The sequence below is a fragment of the Nyctereutes procyonoides genome, unplaced genomic scaffold (assembly GCF_905146905.1).
Source record: "Nyctereutes procyonoides isolate TBG_1078 unplaced genomic scaffold, NYPRO_anot_genome, whole genome shotgun sequence".
In the NCBI taxonomy this organism is placed as follows: Eukaryota; Metazoa; Chordata; class Mammalia; order Carnivora; family Canidae; genus Nyctereutes; species Nyctereutes procyonoides.
The window spans coordinates 41,467,972-41,487,488 of NW_026575043.1; the positions used below are offsets into that span (position 1 = coordinate 41,467,972).

The following is a 19,517-nucleotide window of genomic DNA, read 5'->3' on the forward strand; positions in this document are numbered from 1 at the left end:
ATACCCGGGATAAGGCTGCAGGTTCCGTGACCGCTAGGCAACAGCCTAGTAAAGCCGTAGGAGGGTCTCAGGAAAGGAGCCAGCGCAGCGCGGCGACTCGCCCAAGGTCACACGGCGGGGCCACATCCGACCCCGAGCGGCCGAGCGGCCGGAGCCCGCCGGCGGGTCTGTCTGCAGCGCGGGAGCAGGGCTGGGCGGCGCGGGGGGCGCGGGGGGCGCGGGGGGCGCGGGCGGGGGCTTCTATTTTGGAGCCGAGGAGAGGAGCGCGGGGCGGGAGGGGCTGGGTCCGTCGCCGGAGCCGGCGCCCAGTCACCTTCCCGCGACCCCTCGGGAGGAGCGGCCGGGCGGGTAGGGGGAGGCGGGAGGGGCGGGAGGGGCGGGCGGCGGTTACCTCATCGCCGCCTCCGGGAGGCTCGGCTCGCTCGCTCGCTCGCTCGCTCGGCTCCGCGGGCTGGGGCGGCGAGCGGCGGCGGAGCGACAGCGGGACGGCGCGACAGCGGGACGGAGGCGCCGCTGCGGAGGCGCCGCTCCTCTCCCGGCCCCGCACCTGCCCGCGCCGCTCGCCGCTCGCCGCTCGCCGCTCGCCGCCCTCCGGCCTGGCCTCTCCCGGCGCCGAGGGGCGCGGGGCCGGGGCGCGCGGGGCCGGGGCGCGCGGGGCAGGGCGCGCGGGGCGCTGGGCGCGCGGCTGGCCCATGAGGCTTTCCGGCGCGGGGCGCGGCAGGGCGCGCGGGCCATGGGGGGCAGCCTGCGGGTGGCCGTGCTGGGCGCCCCGGGCGTGGGCAAGACGGCCATCATCCGCCAGTTCCTGTTCGGCGACTACCCCGAGCGCCACCGGCCCACGGACGGGCCACGCCTCTACCGGCCCGCGGTGCTGCTCGACGGCGCGGTCTACGACCTGAGCATCCGCGACGGCGACGGCGCCCGCCCGGGTCACAACCCCGGGGCACCGGAGGTAGCGGCGAGGGGCGGGCAGGGGCGTGTGACAGCGCGCGGGGGGTGGTGGTGGTGCTGGGTGCACACGTGCGCATCAGCCCGGCCAGCCCCCGGTGCGGCTGCGCTCCTGGGTTGAAGGAGGAACGTGTCCCGGTGGTTTGTGGGTCTCCCTCTCCTTGCCGGCCTGCAGTTGCCCAAGATCGGGCCCCAGGCCCAGCGATTTGGAAAAGCGGGTTTTTCTCATTCACCTAAGTGCCTGTGTTATTTGCCTGCCTCCGCTGGTGGTTCTGGATCAGTGCATGGCGGGCACGGTTGTGCCTCCCTGAGGGTGAGCGTGGGACACTTGGGGGCCCCAAGCAGAGCCTCAGTGGGGGAGGACGGGGCCAGACAGAGGGGTGTATGTTCTAGGGCGATCATTCTTTGCTCCCTTATGCCTGTGACGGGGGGCAAAGACTCCTTTAGCAATTTGTGCAAAGTCCAGGACAGACTTTGAATTCTTGGAGCTGGGTGGCTCAGAGAGGTGAAGAGGAAAGAGGATGCAGGATTAAGCAGGGCTTCCTGGAGGGGGTGACATTTGGGGTGACCCCGGAAGGATGAGTGAAGTTTTGATTGAAAGAAGTGGCAAACGTCTTGCAGGTGGAAAGAACAGAGTGTCCGGAGGCCGGGAGGCCTGCTTATGGGGTACAGCTGCCCACAATCAATAGTCCCCGAGGGCCTGGAGAAACGGCGTCCAGTGCTTTGACATTAGTCCTAGAGGCAGCTGTAGTAACCAGGGAGGGAGGGAAGGGGCCTGCCCCCAGGTGAGCTTTGGAAGGGGGAAGGAGGAAGCTAGGGGTGGGCAGAGGGGAGGCTGAAGGTGAAGGAGGGCTGGGAGCACACAGGCTTCAGGCACCGGTTACAAATTGTTACCTGGCCACCGTGAGGACAGTGGGGCCGGGGGCGCTCAGGGGAGATGGCACACAGGGGCCGAGGCCTGAGGATGAACTGTGGGTTTAGCGTCGAGACCCTTCAGAGGCTCGGAGGGTGAGAAAGGGTCTCTGGCAAACTCTGGCCTCCCGCCCCAGGAGTGGCCGGACTCCAAGGACTGGAGCTTGCAGGACACGGACGCCTTCGTGCTCGTCTACGACATCTGCAGCCCGGACAGCTTCGACTACGTGAAGGCGCTACGGCAGCGCATCTCGGAGACCAGGTGGGGCCGCGGCTGCAGGTGTGCATGGGCCAAGGCGGGGGGTGGGGCTTTGGCCAGACTGGCCGGGCCTTGGCCCGAGGGGAGTGGGTGGGTTCTTCTTCCCCGGGCCTGGCCGGCCTTGGTCCCTGGACCACAGAGGTCCGGCGTTTCCTGGGACTCTGGCCACAGGAGTGACCAGCCCCACGGAGGGCGGAGTGTCCGGCCGTGGGGCGCTCGGCACGGCAGCCCTCCTCCCCATCTGGCCCGCAGGCCGGCGGGCGCCCCCGAGGCTCCCATCCTGGTGGTCGGCAACAAGAGGGACCGGCAGCGGCTGCGCTTCGGGCCTCGGCGCGCGCTGGCCGCGCTGGTGCGCAGGGGCTGGCGCTGCGGCTACCTCGAGTGCTCCGCCAAGTACAACTGGCACGTGCTGCGTCTCTTCCGCGAGCTGCTGCGCTGCGCTTTGGTGCGCGCGCGCCCTGCGCACCCGGCCCTGCGCCTGCAGGGGGCGCTGCACCCGGCCCGCTGCAGCCTCATGTGACTGAACTGGACCGCGACGCCGAGGCCGGCGGCGGGAGGGGCCCAGCTTGATTGGAACAACCGGGTACCTGGATTGGACGAAGCTGCCCAACTTGTCTCGGATTGGGCAGGACACAGCCTCCTCCCTGATGGGACGAGGAAGCCGCCCACTCAGTCTCCTGGGCGACAGGACTCTCTCTGAGCCTCAGTGGACCCAGCCAGGCCCCAAGCTGCATCCGGCTGGAGCAGGCGTTTCTGGGACCTCATGGGGTTACACTTCCATTGGATGGAAGGGACTTGGCCATGACTGGAAGCTGTCAGGTGGCTCCTGCGGCTTCACTGGACAAACTCTTAAGTCACCTCCTCTCAGGAGGTAATAAAGGGGGAGAACAATTCGCACGCACCTCTTGGTGAGTTTCTTGGGTTCACAGTGTGGTCAGAAGCCCCAGAGCTTGGAGCCGTCGGGCGTTGCTCCCAGGCAGTTAATGCCAGAATCCCGCCATGTAATAAGGGCCCCCCAAAAGGTGTGATGGCCCCAAGAAACGGACACAAGTGGCTGGAACAATACTTTACTGTCAGGCTCTGCAGGGCCACAGGACCTCAGGAGGGGTCCTCATTGGCCTCCTCTAAGGCATTCAATAATATTAGTAATTAAATAGCAACGCTCATCCCCCAACCGGAATGTACAACAGAGGTCCCATTGTGCCATGTGGTCCCAAGGGGTCTGGTCCCATGAGGTCTGGTACCCAAGAGGCAGGGGTGGGGGGGCTCCCTGATGCAGAGGGGTTAAGGCCACAAAGGAAAAGGAAGGGAAGTAAGGGGGCCTGGGAGCAGCTGGGCTGGTTCATCACATCCAGGAATCCGGCTCTGCCCTTGGGCTCGCTGAGTGCAGGGCATGCCAGGACCCAGGCTCTGTGGATCCAGATGGGCGGCGAGGGCCCCGCGGTGTGGGGATGCGTGAGGGTTTTCGGTCTGGCTGTGTGTCTATCCGGCCCCGTGCCCAGGTCCTTGGGAGCTCCAGGCCGGCCAGCAGGCTCCCAGGTGCCTCTGGCAGGCCCCCCACACCAGGGCAGGGGCTGCCTTCATCGGAAGAGCTGGACAGGGCCGGGCCTCGGGGCCCAGGCAGCCCATTGGCCATCCGGCCAGAGTCCCCGGGTTGGCCACCCTTGCCACCCAGGACACTGAGGGATGAAGAGGAGGAGCTGGAGGAACAGTAGGCCGAGTCAGGAGCCGGAGGGTCTGGGGCCCGAGCTGGGTCAGAGGCTGGTCCAGGGGGCGTCCCACCAGCAGCAGCCTCAAGGGCTCGGGCATTGGCCAAGAACTCCTCTTCCAAGCGCTGGAACAGTTGCTGCTCCTGCTTCGGGTCAAGCTGCAAGGGGGTGCGGAAAACACTGGCCGGTGTGGTGCCCAACTCGGGACTGGGGCTGGAGACCCGGAGAAGCCGGGGGGCCGCAGGGCTGCGAGCCCGGGGGGTCTGGGGACTGCTCCTGCCTGAGCCCCCACTGACCCTGGCCCGGGGCACCCAGGAGTGCTGGCCGTCTCGGTCCCTGCGCACCAGCAGCACGGCCTGCTCCTCGCGGCTCTGGCTCCGGGCCCGCCGGGCAGGGCTGGGGGCCGACAGCTGGGCTCCCCTGCCTGCGGGGGCCCCGCGGGGCCGCCCCCGATCCAGTCGGTCTCGGGACTGGCTGCGGGGGGCGGGGGGCCGTCTTGGCGAGGCCGGGGTGCCTGTGGTCAACCGCCGGCTGGGCCGCTCCCTCCGGGAACCAGTGCCTGAATCTTCACTACGGACACCCAGGGGGCCGCTCTGGGCTGAGGAGGCGGAGGAGTCGCTGTCCCCGGAGTGGCGGCGGGAGCGGGGGTGCGGTGGCAGCTGGTCCCGGGCCCTGGGGCAGGGGAACGACAGAGATGGGACAACTCGAGCCAGGACGGCAGGCTGCAGGGGCAGCGAGAGGAAGGAACAAGCAGCCAAGCGGTCGGGGGCGGGGAAGACACCTGTGGTGGTGGTGGGTGCTGGTGGTGGGGACCGTCAAGGGCTCTGGTCAGTCCTGGGGACTTCCAGAGAGAAGTGCAGGACTCGGCTGCAGCTTCCGTCAGCCAGGGCACCCCCCCCCCCAAGGCAGCGGAAGGAGCCGGCTCCGAGCTCCCCCTCCCAGGCCTCCAGCTTCCTGGGCAGGCCAGAGGGAAGCGGGGAGGACTGGCAGCTGCCCAGCCCTCAGGGCCTGCCCCAGCTGTGTTGTTCGGTTGCTTGGGTTGTCATGGAGATAGGAAGCCAGGCCTGCCCCCACCCACGGGAACTTTTCCCAGGGTGTGAGTCACTCTGGAGCACAGGCTCCTTCGTCATCCAGGCCAGGGCGGACGCCCCCCACCCCCACCCTCTAGACCCTTCACCCCCAGGTCCTCCTGCCTCTCACCTGAGGGGCGTCTCAGTCCCCTCCTTTGAGCCCCGTAAGCTAATGGGCGTCACTTCCTGGCGGGAACTCCGCCGCTCGCCCCCAGGGGCTGGGCTGCCAGCACGGGGGCTGGGGGTGGGCGACACCCTCTGCGGGGAGAAGGCACGCGCCCTGGGCTGGGGCGGGCGGTGGGCTGCAGGGTGAGAGAACAGGTGGCAGGTGAAGGGTGGTGCCACGGACACAGGCGTGCCCTGCCCGCCCGCCCCCCTGCCACGGGTACTGACCTGAGGAGGAGCAGCGGCAGGGATCATGCTTGTCCAGATAGTGCTCCAGAGTGTCCCAGCCACCACCCACGCGCACCATCACGTGGCTCCTCAGCACCTGTGGGAGCCCAGCGTGGGGCGAGTCACAGCCGGTCCGGTGGGCCAGGTCGCCCACTGTGGGCTGCTGCCTGCAGGGCAGCCCCCAGCTCTTACCCGCACAAAGATGAGGAGACTGGAGTCTCCCACGCGGTACTTCCCCTCCGAGACTTTGATCATGGGAAACTGGTCTGGGCAGGTGCAGTAGCCCAAGATCTCCCTCACCTGAGGCCAGAGAGGAGAGGCTGGAGGTCAGGGATCAAGTCCCTCCTCCTGGGGCCTGATGTCAGCAGCTCCAGGCTGAGGAGGAAGCAGGTCCTTCCGGGCAGAGGGGACACAGATTAGCTTGCCCCAGACTTGGGTGCAGGCTCAACATTTGACCTTTCAGCAGCTCCCCTTCCTCTTTGGCTATTAGAGGTCAGGGAGCTGACCAGGAAAGGGTGGTGGCGCTGTGGTCCGGCCAGGGCTTGGGACCCCAGCAAAGCACATCCCTCCAGCCCCTGAGTCTGGAACCTGTCCTCATTCCCCCTTCACCTACTTCACAGACAAAAGCTGAGGCCCACAGGGAGGCCAGGTCCTGGGAGGAGGCAGGCCATGGGACACGGGTGCAGGGGACCCACACCACATTGGTGCCAGGGACACGTAGGATGCACACACACACTACCCCAATATGTACACACAGGCTGCAAGCCCAGCGAGCACACATCTGCCCACATGGCCCCCGCCCCCAGGCCAGGAGCTGCCAGGCTGGCTATGTGGGCAGCCCTGCCCGCCTCCCAGCCCACAGTGGAGCCAGAGGAAATGAGCAGCAGGTGGAGTCTCGGGTGACCCTGGCCCAAGACAGGGGTGGGGTGGCAGCCTCTGCCCATGGCCATCCAGCTACCCCCCACCCCCGAGATAGGCACATCATGGTCCTAACCTCCTGATAAGAAGGAAACTCTTGGCCAGGCTGCGGGGGTGTCAGGAATACCTAGGTCCTGGGAAAAGGAGGAGGGAGCTGGGGGCCCGGTCTGGCACCTTCTTTGCTCACAGTCGAGCTAATCCTGTCCTCTTAAGAGGACTTCTGGCTCCTAGCAGCAGCAGCCAGCAGCTCTGGGCCTGGCTTCCCAGATAAGTGATATGTGCAGAGCCCTGGGGAGTGGGTGGGCCTGTAGAGCCCTTGGGAGCTTCCCTAGGCACTCATGGAGAGCCTGTGTGCCAGGCACCTTGCTCAGAGCCAAGCGTCACCGGCACCCACCCAACCTCGAGCTCCGCGATGTCGTGGATGCAGCCGTCTAGCACTCGATACAGAAGGGGCCAAATCATGCGGCCCCCTGGATGAAGGAGTATACAGCACTTGTCTGCACGCATAGCCCTTAAAAGAAGTGGGGAGATCATGCAGGGGAGCTCAGATTTTCTCCCAGGCCCAGCTGGGCCCTGTGACCTCACCCAGCACCTCTCCCTCTCTGGGTCCGCTTATCTCTCTGGGGCCAGGTATACACTTGATGCTCAACATAGGCACACTCCATGGGGCAGGCTGTTCCATCCCCGGCACACAGTGGGGGCAGGGCATAAGCAGTGCGGTGGGCGCACGCACTCATTGGCGGACTCACCAGCTCATCGAGGTTGCGCAGGTCACTGGGTGTCATGCGGGGGCTGCGGGAGGGAGCCCCTGCTGCAGTGGTAGTTTCGGTGGTGCCCTCTTCCACTGTGGGTGCATTGGGCGCCGGGGGTGCAGCGCGTAGCTCCCGCTCAATCTCCTGTTCAAACTGCACGAGGCGAGGGGCGAGCAGGCCAAGGCGGGCCCCACGCCTCGCCACCTCCAGCAGGCACAGCACCACGCTTTTCTCGTTCTTTCGAAGCACCAGGTCCTCGGTCTCAAACATGAGCACTTCAGGCACACCCAGCTCTGTTCGGCACCAGCCGATGAAAGTGGCCACGTTGTCGCGGGCCATGAAAGAGCCAGGTGCCACGCTGTGCGCCTGGAAGGCCACGCCGCGGGCCGGGCGGTCAGCAGCCAAAGCGCGGGCGGCCTCGGTGACAGCATTGGCATGTTGGCACAGGGTGGTGCCCGTGGCCAGCCCCATCAGGAAGCCATCACCACCACTGGGCAGACCCAGGCCATACAAGGCGTTCAGCCACTCGGCCAGGTCCTCTTTCATGGCCTCCACGTAGGCCTCACTTGAGCGGAATGGCCGCACGCTCTTGGCGGCCGAGCCCGCGATGCCCGCTACTGGGTCCGCCATGCCCGGGCCAGCCAAGTCACTGTGGGTGGGCAGGGACACAGGATTGCGGTGAGGACCCAGGAAGTGATCGGTACAGACCAGGCCGCTGACCACCTGCAGGTCGCCTGTCATCTCAGGCCAGGTGCCTGCTTTTGCGTGCTGGCTGTGGGGAACTTCACCGAACCTCAGTTCCCTCGTCTGTGAAATGGGTGCAATAATAGTACCTTCCTCGCAGGACCTAGTGAGATAATTTGTAGGAAGGACTCAGTGTAAGTGTTCGCTAGTTCCCTCTGGGAGAGGGGTGGGCGACGGGCCACTTGGCTGAGTCCTCCCTCCCTCCCAGGCACGCACATCCTCACTGCCCCATGTGGCAGGTGAAGAGCGGAGCCCTGGAGATGCGGCCCAGAGCTGCGGACTCACAGTGGGCCGCGGGGCCAGGAATCCGGGTCCCCGCGGCAGGAACGGTTAGCTCCATCGCTCAGGGCTGGTGCCCGGCCCACCTCCTCCGCGAAGCTCCTGGGTGCTCCCTCCGCTCCCCTTCCCTAAGGGCTGTGTCATTACAACAACGACATAATAGCAGTAACAGTAGCCACAATGGCCCTGCCCAAGGCGGAGTGTCGGTGACATAAGTGCCATTTAACAGATGAGGAAACTGAGGCGCAGGAGGGTAAGCGCTCGCTCAAGGTCGCGGAGCAGCGGGAGGCAAAGCCAGGCCGACGGAGCGGCGCTGCGGATCCCAGAGCCTCGGGCAGCCCGCGGGCCGGAGCCAGGCCCCGCCTCCTCCGCGGAGCCTCCTCGGCGCCGCAGGCCGGGCGCCCGCGGGCCGGGGCTCGCAGGGGCCTCGGGCGGGCCCGGGACTCCGGCCCAGAGAGGGTGCGGGGCCGCCCGGGGTCACACAGCCCGGAGAGCGGAGGCCGCGGCGGCCGGGGCCCGGGGGTGCGCGCCAGGCAGGGGGGCTGGGGTCCCGCGCTCACCTGGCTCATCCTGCGGCCTCGGGGAGCATCGCCGCGGCGGGGCCGAGCGGGGCCGCGCCGCCGCAGGGAGGCGCCGCCCGAGCCCGGCGATCCGGCCCCGCGGCTCAGGCCTCCGCCCCGCCCGCCCGCCCGCCCGCCGTCTCCGCCCGCCGTCTCCGCCCCGCCTCCCTGGAATTCGGATCCGGCCGGAGGGGGCGGGCGGGGCCGCGCGCTCTTAAAGGGGCAGCGCCGTTCCCGGGCCGGCCGGGCGGACGGAGGGAGGGACTGGGCGTCCCCGCGGGGTGGGGCGGGTCTGGGGCCCCCGGGCGACCCCGTCGGCCCCGACGCGCCCTCCCCGCCCGGCCCGCCCCTGAGGCTCCTTCCAAACCTCCCTGGTCTCTTGGGGAGAGCTTTGGGCGCTTTTAATTGCACCCCCTGCCCGGATAGCTGCTCCTTCGGGAAGGCCGCCCGGCCTGATCCCCAGAAGACTCAGGAAGCGATAGGGCCCCGGGCTGCAGAGTCACCTCCGTCTGGAGCGAACCGTCCTAGGGCAGATAAAGGAGGCCCGCGTGACTCGGGTGCGAGCTTCCGACCTGCAGTGCGGGCCTGGGGGAGGGGGAGATGGCCTGTTAGGCCCACCGGACGGGCCACTCCTCGCTGAATGCTCGTCTTTAACCTTGAGGTTTGGGGAGCCCGGTTCTGTGATGAGGACGCTGAGGCCCAGCGGGGTGGGCAGGTGGCTAAGACCTGCGGATCTGACACCTTGGCCCCCGCCCTTGGGGGAGGCCCATCCCCAGCCACCTGTGGCTGCCCAGGTCGCGCACAGAATTAAGGGGAAAGGAGGACTAGAAGCTGAATGGGTCAGTTTGGCTCGGGAGGGTTAATCACTGCTCGTTTCTTTTCAAACTGCAGAGGAGGGACCTGGCTGGGATCCGCGGGAAATTCTGCCTCCTGCTGCTGGCAGGGCCGGGAGGCTGGGCCTGGCCCGGGGTGCAGCCTCCCAGGCCAGGCGGCCGCCTGGGGGGAAGCACGACCACCAATAGCCAAGTCTCAGTGCTCTACTAAAGCGCCTGCTGTGTGCCAGGCCTGCTCTGTGCCCTTGACCTAAACTAGTCACCTAGTCACCTCTATGAGGGACTATCTTTTGCCCACTAGGGCTCAAGAGAGCAACTGGTGGAGTCAGGGTTTGAACATGGCTATTATGGGAATATCCACATTCGAGGACCAGGGGCATCTGTTGAGTACCTACTGTGTGTGCTAGTCCTTCTGGTGCCAGGCTGATCACATACACCATCTGAGCCCTCAGTATTCAGTGGGCTCACAGCCCATGTCCTAGATACCCAAGTGGTACGGGTTCTGATCTACCCTCCCCTACAGCACCCCTACCAGCGAGGAAGGCTGGTAACTAGTAATAGTATTGGCTGACACTTACATGGCACCTACTGTGTGCTGGGTCTCTTCTGGCACTGGGAACTGAGAGCAAAAAGTGGGGAAGGAAACAGAGCCAGCTCTCAGGGGCTCACAGTGTGGTAGGAAGGCAGCCCCTGGGCTGAAACAGGGGTGGAGGACTAGGGGAGAGAGTGATGGAACCAGGTGAGGGCTTGGGAGTGTGGGGTGGGATGAGCCTGCAGCTTTAAATCAGTGGTCAGGAAAGGAGCTAAGGGCAGGAACATGTGGATGGCTAGAAGGAGAGTATTTCATGTAAAGGGAACAGCCAGTGTAAAGGCCCTGAGGTCAGCATGTGGTTGGTGTGGTCAAGAAAGAGTAAGGAGGCCTGTGAGACTGGGATGGATGGAGGGATAAGGATAGAGAGATTGGGGGCAGAAGGAGTAGGGCTTTGTGGGCCTGCCTCTTCGGAGGGACATGGGAGCCATGGAGGGATTTAGAGCAAGGGAGAGGGATGACCTTAGGTCTTACCAGGTTCCCTGTGGTTGCTGTGGCGGGCAGGGCAGGAACCCCAGAGGAGACCAGGTGGTGCCAGTGGGGATGGTGGAGGATGGTGGATTCTGGCCTGTGTTTGAGGGGAGAGCTGATGGGATGTGCTGGTGAATTGGGTGTGAATGTGAGAACAAAGTCAAGAATGACTCAGATCGGGGATCCCTGGGTGGCTCAGCAGTTTAGCACCACCTTCGGCCCAGGGAGTGATCCTGGAGACCCCAGATTGAGTCCCACATCGGGCTCCCTGCATGGAGCCTGCTTCTCCCTCTGCCTGGGTCTCTGCCTGTGTCTCTGTCTCTCATGAATAAATAAATAAATAATCTTTAAAAAAAAAAAAAAGAATGACTCAGATCTGGGACTGCTGTTTCCTGGGGAGAAGGGGGCTGCTGGAGATGTGGCAAGGGAACTCAGGTTTCAGGGGAAAGAACAAGGTGTCTGGGCAGCCCGGGTGGCTCAGCTGTTTAGCGCTGCCTTGGGCCCAGGGTGTGATCCTGAAGACCCGGAATCGAGTCCCACGTCGGGCTCCCTGCATGGAGCCTGCTCCTCCCTCTGCCTGTGTCTCTGTCTCTCTCTCTCTCTCTCTGTGTCTCATGAGTAAGTAAATAAAATCTTTATATATATATAAAAAAAAAAAAGAACAAGGTGTGGAGACAAAGTAATTTAGTCTTCAAAATAATCCTATGAGGTATGATGGCCTTCTGTGTTCTCATTTTACCATTTGGGGACACTGAGGCCCAGAAAGGGCAAGGGATGTGTGTGGTCAGCAGCTGCAGGAATTTGATTCCTGCTTATATCTACCTTGCTGAACTACAGGGCTCTAGACATAAGAGAGGTTAGATTGAACCCAGGCTATGCTCTTGGTCATTGGATGAGATGGTTAAGTTATCTGTGCCTCAGTTGTACTATGTGTGAAGTGGGACAACAGTAGCAGTCGCATCATAGAGTTGTGAAAATGGTATTAGTTAGCAGTCGGGACAGGTGTCTACTATTCCTCTGAGGAAGAGGGCACAAGGGGCTGTGGCCTGCCATCACAGAGGCCCACTCCAGACCACGGGCTCCGACATTCTGATTACAGGACAGGTGGCAGGTGGAGGGTTGACTGGTATGGCCAGACTCCTGGCCCAGGCCGTGGAGGGCCTCAGCTTTGACCTCCTCCGTTGTATGGTGACCTCTCCTGTTCCTTGCAGGACCAAGGGAAGTTCAGAAACTGCTGGAGGGACAGAAGGTTTGGGCTATGGTTGTCCTGAACCCATTCCCACAGCCCCAGAGGGCACCTCGGTGTACAGGATGCTGTGCCTCCAGTGCAGGCATGGTCTTGCCCATGGCCAGGGGGCACATGGCCAGATTTCTTGCCTGCATGGCTGGGTGCCAGGGAACCGGGTGCTTGCAGGTGGAGGTCAGATGATGGCCATGGAGTATTCAGGTAAAGCCCTTCTGGGCGGGACTCGGCCCAAGTACAGGGCAGCCGGGTTAGACTGAGCCTATGGGCACAGCCCTGGTTGAGTGGGTGACCCGCAGGGGTCTTGAGGCTCCTCTGTTCCAGTGTGAGTCCAACCATGACAACTGCTTGCTCCTGCCTCGGCTGTGGGACAAGTGACCCTAAGCTTCCCGAGCTGCCTCCTGTGCCCTCCGCTAGAGGGACCCAAACCAGGAAGCCCAAGAGGGCCTGCTTTCCAGCCTGCCTCCCTCCCACCGCTTGTGGCTTGGCCTGTGCCTGGCAGCTCGGCCTCAAGAGCCAGCGGTTGGCCCTGCTGTCTGGGTGTCTGGGGACTTGGCTCCCGGTTGCAGCGGCCACTGCACGGTCCTTGGCCCCACGTTCCTTCCCATGGAGCAGGTGAGCCACTCCCTGCCGACTGTTCGTGTGTAGGGAGGGCTCAGATCCGTCTCGGCGTGGACTCCACGGCCTTTGCCCAGGACTCTAGCTTGTAGCATTGTGGGACCACGAGGCCATGATGGAAATTGTTTTTCTCAGTGTGACCGACCCAGAGCTCTTGGAGAGTTTGGACCAGGGTGTGGAAAGTAAGCGCGACTTCTTCTCCGACTTCTCCCTTCTACTGCTCCTGCTCCTGCTCCTGGCTGCCGGGTCCCCTCCTCCCCCTCCTCCCCCTCCTCCCCCTCCTCCCCCTCCTCCCCGTCCACCTCCAGGGGCACCGACCAGCTTCATGCAGCCCTTTGAGATAGGCCGTGGAACTCACGCTGCCTCAGGTCCTCTGAGGGCAGTCAGTCCAGACATTTCTTTTGGCGGAGAGAAATCGGGCCTTCTGGCATACATGCTTCCACCCCAGGCCTCGGCACCTAGGACATAAACACCTCTTGCGGGACTGTCTAGTGCTGGTGACGAGCCCCTCTCTGGGCAGGGACACAGGCTACTCCCGGGGCAGCCTCAAGCTCCAGGCAGGAGCCAAGTAATGCAGCAGCTCCCAGCGAGAGTGGCCTGTCATCCCTCGGCACTGCTGAGCACTGCTGCCAGAGCCCCGGGCCTGTCCCTCTGTGGGGAGCACAGCCTCCGCGGGGAGGCTGCCCTTACCTCCCCGGAGATGGGGTGGGAGGCGGGTAGACGCCTACCTCAAAGACTTCTCAGGAAGTACAAGTGGTGAGGCAGGCCTGGCACCATGCAAGAGCCCTGATGTGCTGCTTAGGTTTGGGCCTCAGGGTGTGCACCCCGGCTCTGATGCCTCGGACACCTGCCAAGGCTGAGGCGGGAGCCTCCCGGGCCCCTTGGAGGAGCAGCACTGGCCTGTGTGACTGGGCTGCAGTGAGCAAGGCTGACGGGGCGGCTGAGGTCACGGGGGCCTGTGGGGCCAGAGCAAGTAGGGCCTTGCGGGTCGTGGCAAGTGTGGAGGAAGCCCCGGGACAGTTTTGAGAATTGCAGTGACTAAGGTGTCAAGAAGTCACTCGGGCCTCTGTGGGGCTAGGGCTGGAGAGGCCGAGGGAAGTGGGGAGCCAGGCTAGAAGTGGGAGGCGCTGGTGATTTATTTTGTACTTTTTTATTTATTTTTTATGATAGTCACAGAGAGAGAGAGAGAGAGAGAGAGGCAGAGACATAGGCAGAGGGAGAAGCAGGTTCCACGCACCGGGAGCCTGACGTGGGATTCGATCCCAGGTCTCCAGGATCGCGCCCTGGGTCAAAGGCAGGCGCTAAACCGCTGCGCCACCCAGGGATCCCAGTACTTTTTTTTTTTTTTTAAGATTTTATTTACTTATTCATGAGAGATACAGAGAGAGAGAGAGGCAGAGACACAGGCAGAGGGAGAAGCAGGCTCCCTGTAGGGGAGCCTGATGCAAGACTTAATCCCAGGACCCCGGATCGCGACCTGAGCCAAAGCAGAAGCTCAACCGCTGAGCCACCCAGGCGCCCTATTTTGTACTTTGAAGAGAGCGTGTGGGAGGGTTGGGCCAACAGGAGGAGGCGAAAAGGACCCTGTAAGGTTCTAGGACTTTCGGGGCGAGGTAGGAAGTGCTCCCATTGGCTGAGCTGGGGTGCAGGAAGGGGCTGGCACCAGCCCTCTGTGAGCCCCACAGACGCTGAGGAGGAGCTGGTGCCTGGGAGGTCAGCTGGGCAGTGAGGGTCAGGAGCCACCGCAGGACTGAGGACGAACCACTGATTTGGCACTGTGGTCACTGGGGACTTTGAGAGCTACCCTATCAGTAGAAGCAAAAGACAGAAGTGGGTTCTAGAAGGGGAGAGGTGGGCAGTCGGGGAACAGAAAAATGAGCTGGTATCTAGAAGGGCTGATGAGGGGCTTCCCCAAGGTGGGAGAACAAGGCCTATTACTAATATAAGAAGACGCGGCCAGAGGTGTGGGTGTACGTCCAGGAGGGCTGGAGAGTGCACAGGGCTTGTCCCTGTCGGCCCGAGGGGTGTGTGTGTGTACAAACCCTGGGTACAGCAGGGCTGCCGTGAGCAGGGAGGGGCACGTGAGCTCCTCAGAGGTTTCCCAAGGCCTTGCTCTCCTGGGCCAGGGAATGGAGAGGACAATTTATTCCAGATTCTTCTTGTGCCTTCCTCCGGCAAAGGTGACAGTCTCTCCTTGAAGCTTCAGATACTAGCTGGTTTCACTTTTTATCATTTTTTTTAAGCACCAGAAAACCAGAATGAGATCCAATTTCATACATGTAGACTTCTGGAATATGGACTAATACACAATAATGTTAAAAGCTGAGGCTACTTAGTAGGTAGGAGTCATGCAGGACTTGCTCCAACACTTCACATCAGCCCACTGAGCACCTGAACGTAAGGCACGTCAAGAGCCTGGAGACCTAGCTTCCAGAAGCCCCACTCCCCACTGGCGTTTCTTCAACATCTGGTAATAAACGGACTTATATGCAGATTGGGTTACACACCGTCATTCACTTGGAAAACCTCTTTTACCAGGCAGGCACAGCAGGGCCTCGTCTCTCAGTGAATGAAATCACCCCCACACAGGCGGGCATAGACTTAAATCTACTGGCCTGGACCTAAATACCCTTCATGCAAGTCCAAGAAAAGGACAGACTGACGAAAAAAGCCCGGAGGTGAAGAGTCTGGGATTCTTCTCACCAATAATTTCAGAAACATGCTCATGGGAAGAAGCCCTGGCTTCTGACCTCACACAAGGCAACCGGGAAGAGCTGAACAGTGACCTCTGCCAAGTTCGCCAACTCTGACCCTGTAACATCCAGGAAATGTCAGCTCACAGAGTAGGAAGTAAAAACAGTTCCCATTAGTGGTCCCTCCAGGCAGATCTTCGTTCTGAAGCGTGGGGAGCCTGACTGAATGTCCACTAAACCACAGCACAGCCCGGGAGACTGTCACCCGAGTCTACGTGCCCGCAGGAGCTGCAAGGAACTCCGAGTCACAACGGCACCAGGCCCTGTGACACGGAACTCCTCCCTGCCCATCAGCCGGAATGGGCTCGATGTCCCCGTGGCTGGAGTGAAGGTTCAGGGTCACAGTGACACTGCAAACGCTGTTTCCTTGCTGGCAGCACCACGCCTGACATGGCAGTATCCTGACCCCCTCGGGGCTTCCCCTCCCAGGACACTGGAGGGAGAAAAGTAGCGGGTCTGGGCGTGCTCCAAGTAGACACGCAGCGACTACGCAACAGAGTCCGAGAAGGATGACTGTTTATAAACATTTGGAATTTTATTTAAAAAAAAAAAAACATCACAACCATGAACATTGTTACAGTTAGAGGCCCTCTTGGTTCTCCACAATGATACTGAGCATGCTCACAAGGGGTTCCCATTGTTTAGTCTTTAGTTAAACAACCAACTTTAAAAGAAGGAAAAAAAACTCGGCACACTACCATTTAACTTGTTTTAATGTTTCTTCACAAATGGTGAAAAATACTAAAGTACAGACAAGGAATAATCATAATGTTGTGGCCAACATTATAAATATGGAATTATAAATTTAAAACATTTTCTGGTTTAAAAAATAAATCTGGTAGTCAATGCAGCTCTGCGGGGTCTCTGCGTCTAGTAGGGCCGGTCTCTGCGCTCCTGACGGTGCTCGCCTCTGCAAGGCCAAAGGGGCACGGGGTTCAACGGGAGAAGGCACAGGGAGCTTCCTTCCCACCACCACCCACCAGAGCCCAACCCTCGCCAGTCAGTGTGGCAGGGGCTCCCGCCTCGACGCCCCCAGAAGCCCACAGCTGGTTCACACCATCACGTACTTATCCATTTTTCCAGGTCCTCCACGCCCGCCTCTTCTTCCTCCCATCTGTTCCATCAAAGGTCCAGGGGGCCCACCAGGACCGCCTCGTCTTCCTCCGCCAAAGCCACCTCGGTCCATGCCCCGGCCACCACGGAAGCCCCCTCTGTCTCCACCGCGGCCACCTCTGAACATCCCACCGGGACCACCGCGGTCCATGAGGCCACCTCTTCCTCCCCGCATGCCACCAGGGCCGCCTCTGCCACGGTCACCGCCTAAGGTAGGAAAAAGATAGATCAGTAGCAAGACAGGGAGGACGACGGTGGCGACTCAGGATCTGCTGCCTTCTCCTGGGGCAAAAAGCAACCAGATGCTTTACTTGAGCTGAGTATCTGGGTCACACTTTAGGACAGATGATGGAACTTCAGGAGCTTGAGCACCAAGACTACACTTACTGAGACATCGACCTGGCTGGCAACAGCAATTTACCAAGCCCCCAAGTTAACAATAGGTTTAGTACCAAGACGCTGAGGGGGTGCTCCCCAAACCTGTACCTACCCGGGGGCGGGAAGGGTGGTGGAAGGAAGCCTTCAGGCTTCGGGGCCTTACACTGGTTGCATTCTGTTCTCCAGGCGAAGTTCTGGTTTCCACACCCCCTGTGTAAAATTGTATCACAACAGAAATCACCAACTGAACCAAGAAATTAAGCAAAGCAGCACGTGAGCACACCATATTCCACCCCATATTCCATCAGCACAAACACTGCAGCCTGGCCAAGCACCATTCAGAGGTTTGACGACACACAACCCCAGGCAGCAATGCACCTAATTAGACCGGTGTGTGATCCAGAAACCATGTACACGCGGACCCGGGGAGTTGCAACCATGACATCCTTCAGAAGGCTCTGAAGATTGACTGATTAGCTGCACACACACACCGCCCGCCCCCCCCCCCCCCGTCGCTCCGCCCCACCAGAGCAGTCAGGGTCATGATACTACTCTTAGACAGAGTCTGGCAGTCCTCTCCAGAATGGGAATGGGGGAGATACAGGATGACTTCACTAGTGAGAGTATCAATTTGCCAAAAGTACATACGGATTGGGGCACTGCCAGTCCCCAGCTCGGTGCTGGACGTTTCCTCCTCCAGATGGGTTCCCTCGGGAACCCCGGGGTCCTCTTGGGGGAAAGCCACCTCTGTCTCCTCCACGGCCTCCCATGCGACCCATGGGGCCCCCAGGACCTCCTGGACCCCCTGGACCTGCAATCAAGAAAGAGCCAGTCACCTCTAGATAGGACTAGATTTGCTGCAGGGGAAACCTCTCTCATTAAGGGAATGCAGAGATCACAGCTGCCACTCAGACTTCCGTAGGCCAGGGGGCCAGCTGTGTGTCTTCCGTGCACGTTACTTTAGTTAGCTCCCACAACCTGTGGAACAGGCATTCTCAAGCAGACAAAGAAACCCAAGCAGAATGAACAAATGGCAGTCCTGGGTTGGCCAGGCAGAGTGGTTCCCAGGAATTCCAGCTCCTCTGACCAAGAAACCCCTGTTCTTCTCTTCCCTTCGTTCCTACAAACTTTTTTTTTTTAAGATTTTACTTATTTAATGAGACACACAGAGAGAAGAGAGAGAGAGAGAGAGAGAGAGACAGACACTGGAGGAGGGAGAAGTAGGCTCCATGTTGGGAGCCCGACGCGTAACTCGATCCTGGAACTCCAGGATCGCACCCTGGGCCAAAGACAGGAGCCAAACCACTGAACCACCCAGGGATCCCCTCCTGTAACCTTTTAACTGTCAGCATTCAGTGGTTAGGACTGATTCTATATACCTTTTAGTATTTCTAATGGGTCTTTCTACACTCTAGAAATCAAGTTTCTCAAAGTTTACCAAAAAATATTCAGAGCAACACAGAAGCAGCTTATTAGGGGTGTCTGATAAATACCTCCACGGAGTGGCGGTGGCATCCCTCTGCCCTCACGGGGAGGCATACCACCCCGCATGCTGTTCATTGGAGGTTTCTTCCGAGCAAGAGAAACCTTAAGTTTGCTTCCTTGAAAATCTTTCCCTGGAACAAGAGAACAGAACACCATTACTCCCAACTTCCAACTCTTCCCTCCTTGAGGGATTAGGCAAGGCTAGAGTACCCCTTGCTCACAAACTCCACTACAGTCAACCACCCCCAATGGTAGCATGTGCCCCAACCACAATCTTCTCTAAGATTGTCACTGGCAAGGGCATTCTCATTAAAACTCCTTCAAAAGATACCTCCCAAACCCCCTGTACCCTAAGGCAGAAAATAAGCCAGGAGAATGCTGAGTGCACTAGCACCCTTGCCCCAAAAAGGGTGAGAAGTAGGGCAAGTGTGTAAAGTGGCCAAGAGACGAGAGCCAGGAACTGTCCTTTGACACTTTCAAGTCAGTTTTGTCTGTGGTGGAATTCCAGAATTAATGTCAAGGCTAAATATGTATATATTTAAACTCAAATGTATATTGGTTTTTTTATGGAGTGATCTGTACTTTCTGATAACTTACTTAGAGAGGCATTTACAACTTTAAGCAAGGTGGATTTGTAATAATGAGAACTAAAAAAATGAGGGCTCTCCAAATCCAGGGCCAGAAACTGGGCCCTCTTATGGCAGAAGGGAGCCATCCAATGCTCCTCCAATGCAGACAGTGGGTCTTCCTGCTTCTATGGCTCTCAAGTTCCTCCCTTCTGCAATGTGTTATAGTGACACAGAGGAAAAATACATCTGTCCCTTGTCCCTAAAACCACTTCAGAAAATGATATTCTAACAGAATTACATCCATTAGCAAGACCCTTCATGCGTCCCAGGGCAGGCTGAAGTGAAGGACACCAATGAGTACCCCTGTCAACTCTAGGGCTCTTACCATCAAACCACTCCACAGCAGCCTTGGCAGTTGGTGGGTCTTCATAGGATACTGTAGCATCACCTTTGGGCTTTCCTGTTTCCTTGTCCAAGTAGATATGGATCATGGGTTGTCCGGTTCTCTTGTTCATCTAGGCATAAATAGCATAGTTAGGCTGTGACCAGAAACACACTAACACTCAGAGAAGTCCCTTGAATTGTCAAAAGCTGTACTTTTTCAGACACACATTCGGTAGGATGTGTTTATCTCTGAGTAGTGAATTATGCATGATTTATTTCCTAAAGTGCCACAATAAATACATACTTAGGTCATTTTTTTCTCTTAGGTGTAGGTGTCATGAAAACCACAATAGGCCTCAGGTTCCAAAGTGTGTAAGTGCTAACAGTATGCTTCCCATTCCTTTTCTAGCTGTCATCTCCTGGTGTCCTTGTATCTGACCCAACATTTTCTGTACCGACACTAAAGGGCACCCAGTGAAATAGCCACCTCTTACGAGGCAGTTAAGCTTTGATGGCATCACACAAGCCATGTCTCAC

At 60.1% G+C, this 19,517-nt stretch overlaps 3 protein-coding genes across 7 annotated transcripts in view; 1 reads left to right on the forward strand and 2 right to left on the reverse strand.

Annotated features, from left to right (window-relative positions):
• The first annotated feature begins 411 nt into the window (after nucleotides 1-411).
• On the forward strand, nucleotides 412-3,016 carry RASL10A (RAS like family 10 member A). The gene is made up of 3 exons (XM_055322869.1): nucleotides 412-952; nucleotides 1,998-2,122; nucleotides 2,372-3,016. The coding sequence occupies exons 1-3, from the start codon at nucleotides 734-736 to the stop codon at nucleotides 2,637-2,639; spliced, it is 612 nt and encodes a 203-aa protein (XP_055178844.1). The 5' UTR covers nucleotides 412-733; the 3' UTR covers nucleotides 2,640-3,016.
• A 154-nt stretch (nucleotides 3,017-3,170) lies between these two features.
• On the reverse strand, nucleotides 3,171-8,653 carry GAS2L1 (growth arrest specific 2 like 1). Of its 5 annotated transcripts, none has more exons than XM_055323347.1 (7): nucleotides 8,545-8,653; nucleotides 7,991-8,119; nucleotides 6,959-7,808; nucleotides 5,484-5,591; nucleotides 5,292-5,388; nucleotides 5,029-5,200; nucleotides 3,171-4,500 (listed from the first exon to the last, which is right to left on the reverse strand). In XM_055323347.1, exons 3-7 carry the CDS (start codon nucleotides 7,700-7,702, stop codon nucleotides 3,465-3,467), a joined length of 2,157 nt encoding a protein of 718 aa, XP_055179322.1. In that variant the 5' UTR covers nucleotides 7,703-7,808; nucleotides 7,991-8,119; nucleotides 8,545-8,653; the 3' UTR covers nucleotides 3,171-3,464. The 5 variants fall into 5 exon arrangements, with proteins under 5 accessions (XP_055179322.1, XP_055179320.1, XP_055179324.1 ...); XM_055323345.1 differs by having other exon boundaries at nucleotides 7,922-8,119; XM_055323349.1 differs by lacking the exon at nucleotides 7,991-8,119 and having other exon boundaries at nucleotides 6,959-7,610.
• Nucleotides 8,654-15,561: 6,908 nt separating this feature from the next.
• Nucleotides 15,562-19,517, reverse strand: part of EWSR1 (EWS RNA binding protein 1) — a 29,143-nt gene continuing 25,187 nt past the window's right edge. The window contains exons 12-17 of the mRNA XM_055322612.1: nucleotides 18,982-19,111; nucleotides 18,036-18,158; nucleotides 17,191-17,353; nucleotides 16,655-16,752; nucleotides 16,119-16,371; nucleotides 15,562-15,961 (exon numbers count right to left, since the gene is read on the reverse strand). Of these exons, the coding sequence (XP_055178587.1) occupies nucleotides 15,922-15,961; nucleotides 16,119-16,371; nucleotides 16,655-16,752; nucleotides 17,191-17,353; nucleotides 18,036-18,158; nucleotides 18,982-19,111 (807 nt within the window). The 3' untranslated portion in view covers nucleotides 15,562-15,921. The remainder of the gene's footprint in view (nucleotides 15,962-16,118; nucleotides 16,372-16,654; nucleotides 16,753-17,190; nucleotides 17,354-18,035; nucleotides 18,159-18,981; nucleotides 19,112-19,517) is intronic.

What these genes read in the sequence shown, in the direction of transcription:
- RASL10A (XM_055322869.1), top strand. Translation starts at nt 734, where the DNA reads ATGGGGGGCAGCCTGCGGGTGGCCGTGCTGGGCGCCCCGGGCGTGGGC. An exon ending in ACAACCCCGGGGCACCGGAG is followed by an intron (nt 953 to 1,997) that starts GTAGCGGCGAGG and finishes CTCCCGCCCCAG; the next exon opens with GAGTGGCCGGACTCCAAGGA. An exon ending in CAGCGCATCTCGGAGACCAG is followed by an intron (nt 2,123 to 2,371) that starts GTGGGGCCGCGG and finishes TCTGGCCCGCAG; the next exon opens with GCCGGCGGGCGCCCCCGAGG.
- GAS2L1 (XM_055323345.1), bottom strand. An exon ending in GTCTCCTCATCTTTGTGCGG is followed by an intron (nt 5,389 to 5,483) that starts GTAAGAGCTGGG and finishes GGGCTCCCACAG; the next exon opens with GTGCTGAGGAGCCACGTGAT. An exon ending in GGGACTGAGACGCCCCTCAG is followed by an intron (nt 4,501 to 5,028) that starts GTGAGAGGCAGG and finishes CCCCTGCCCCAG; the next exon opens with GGCCCGGGACCAGCTGCCAC.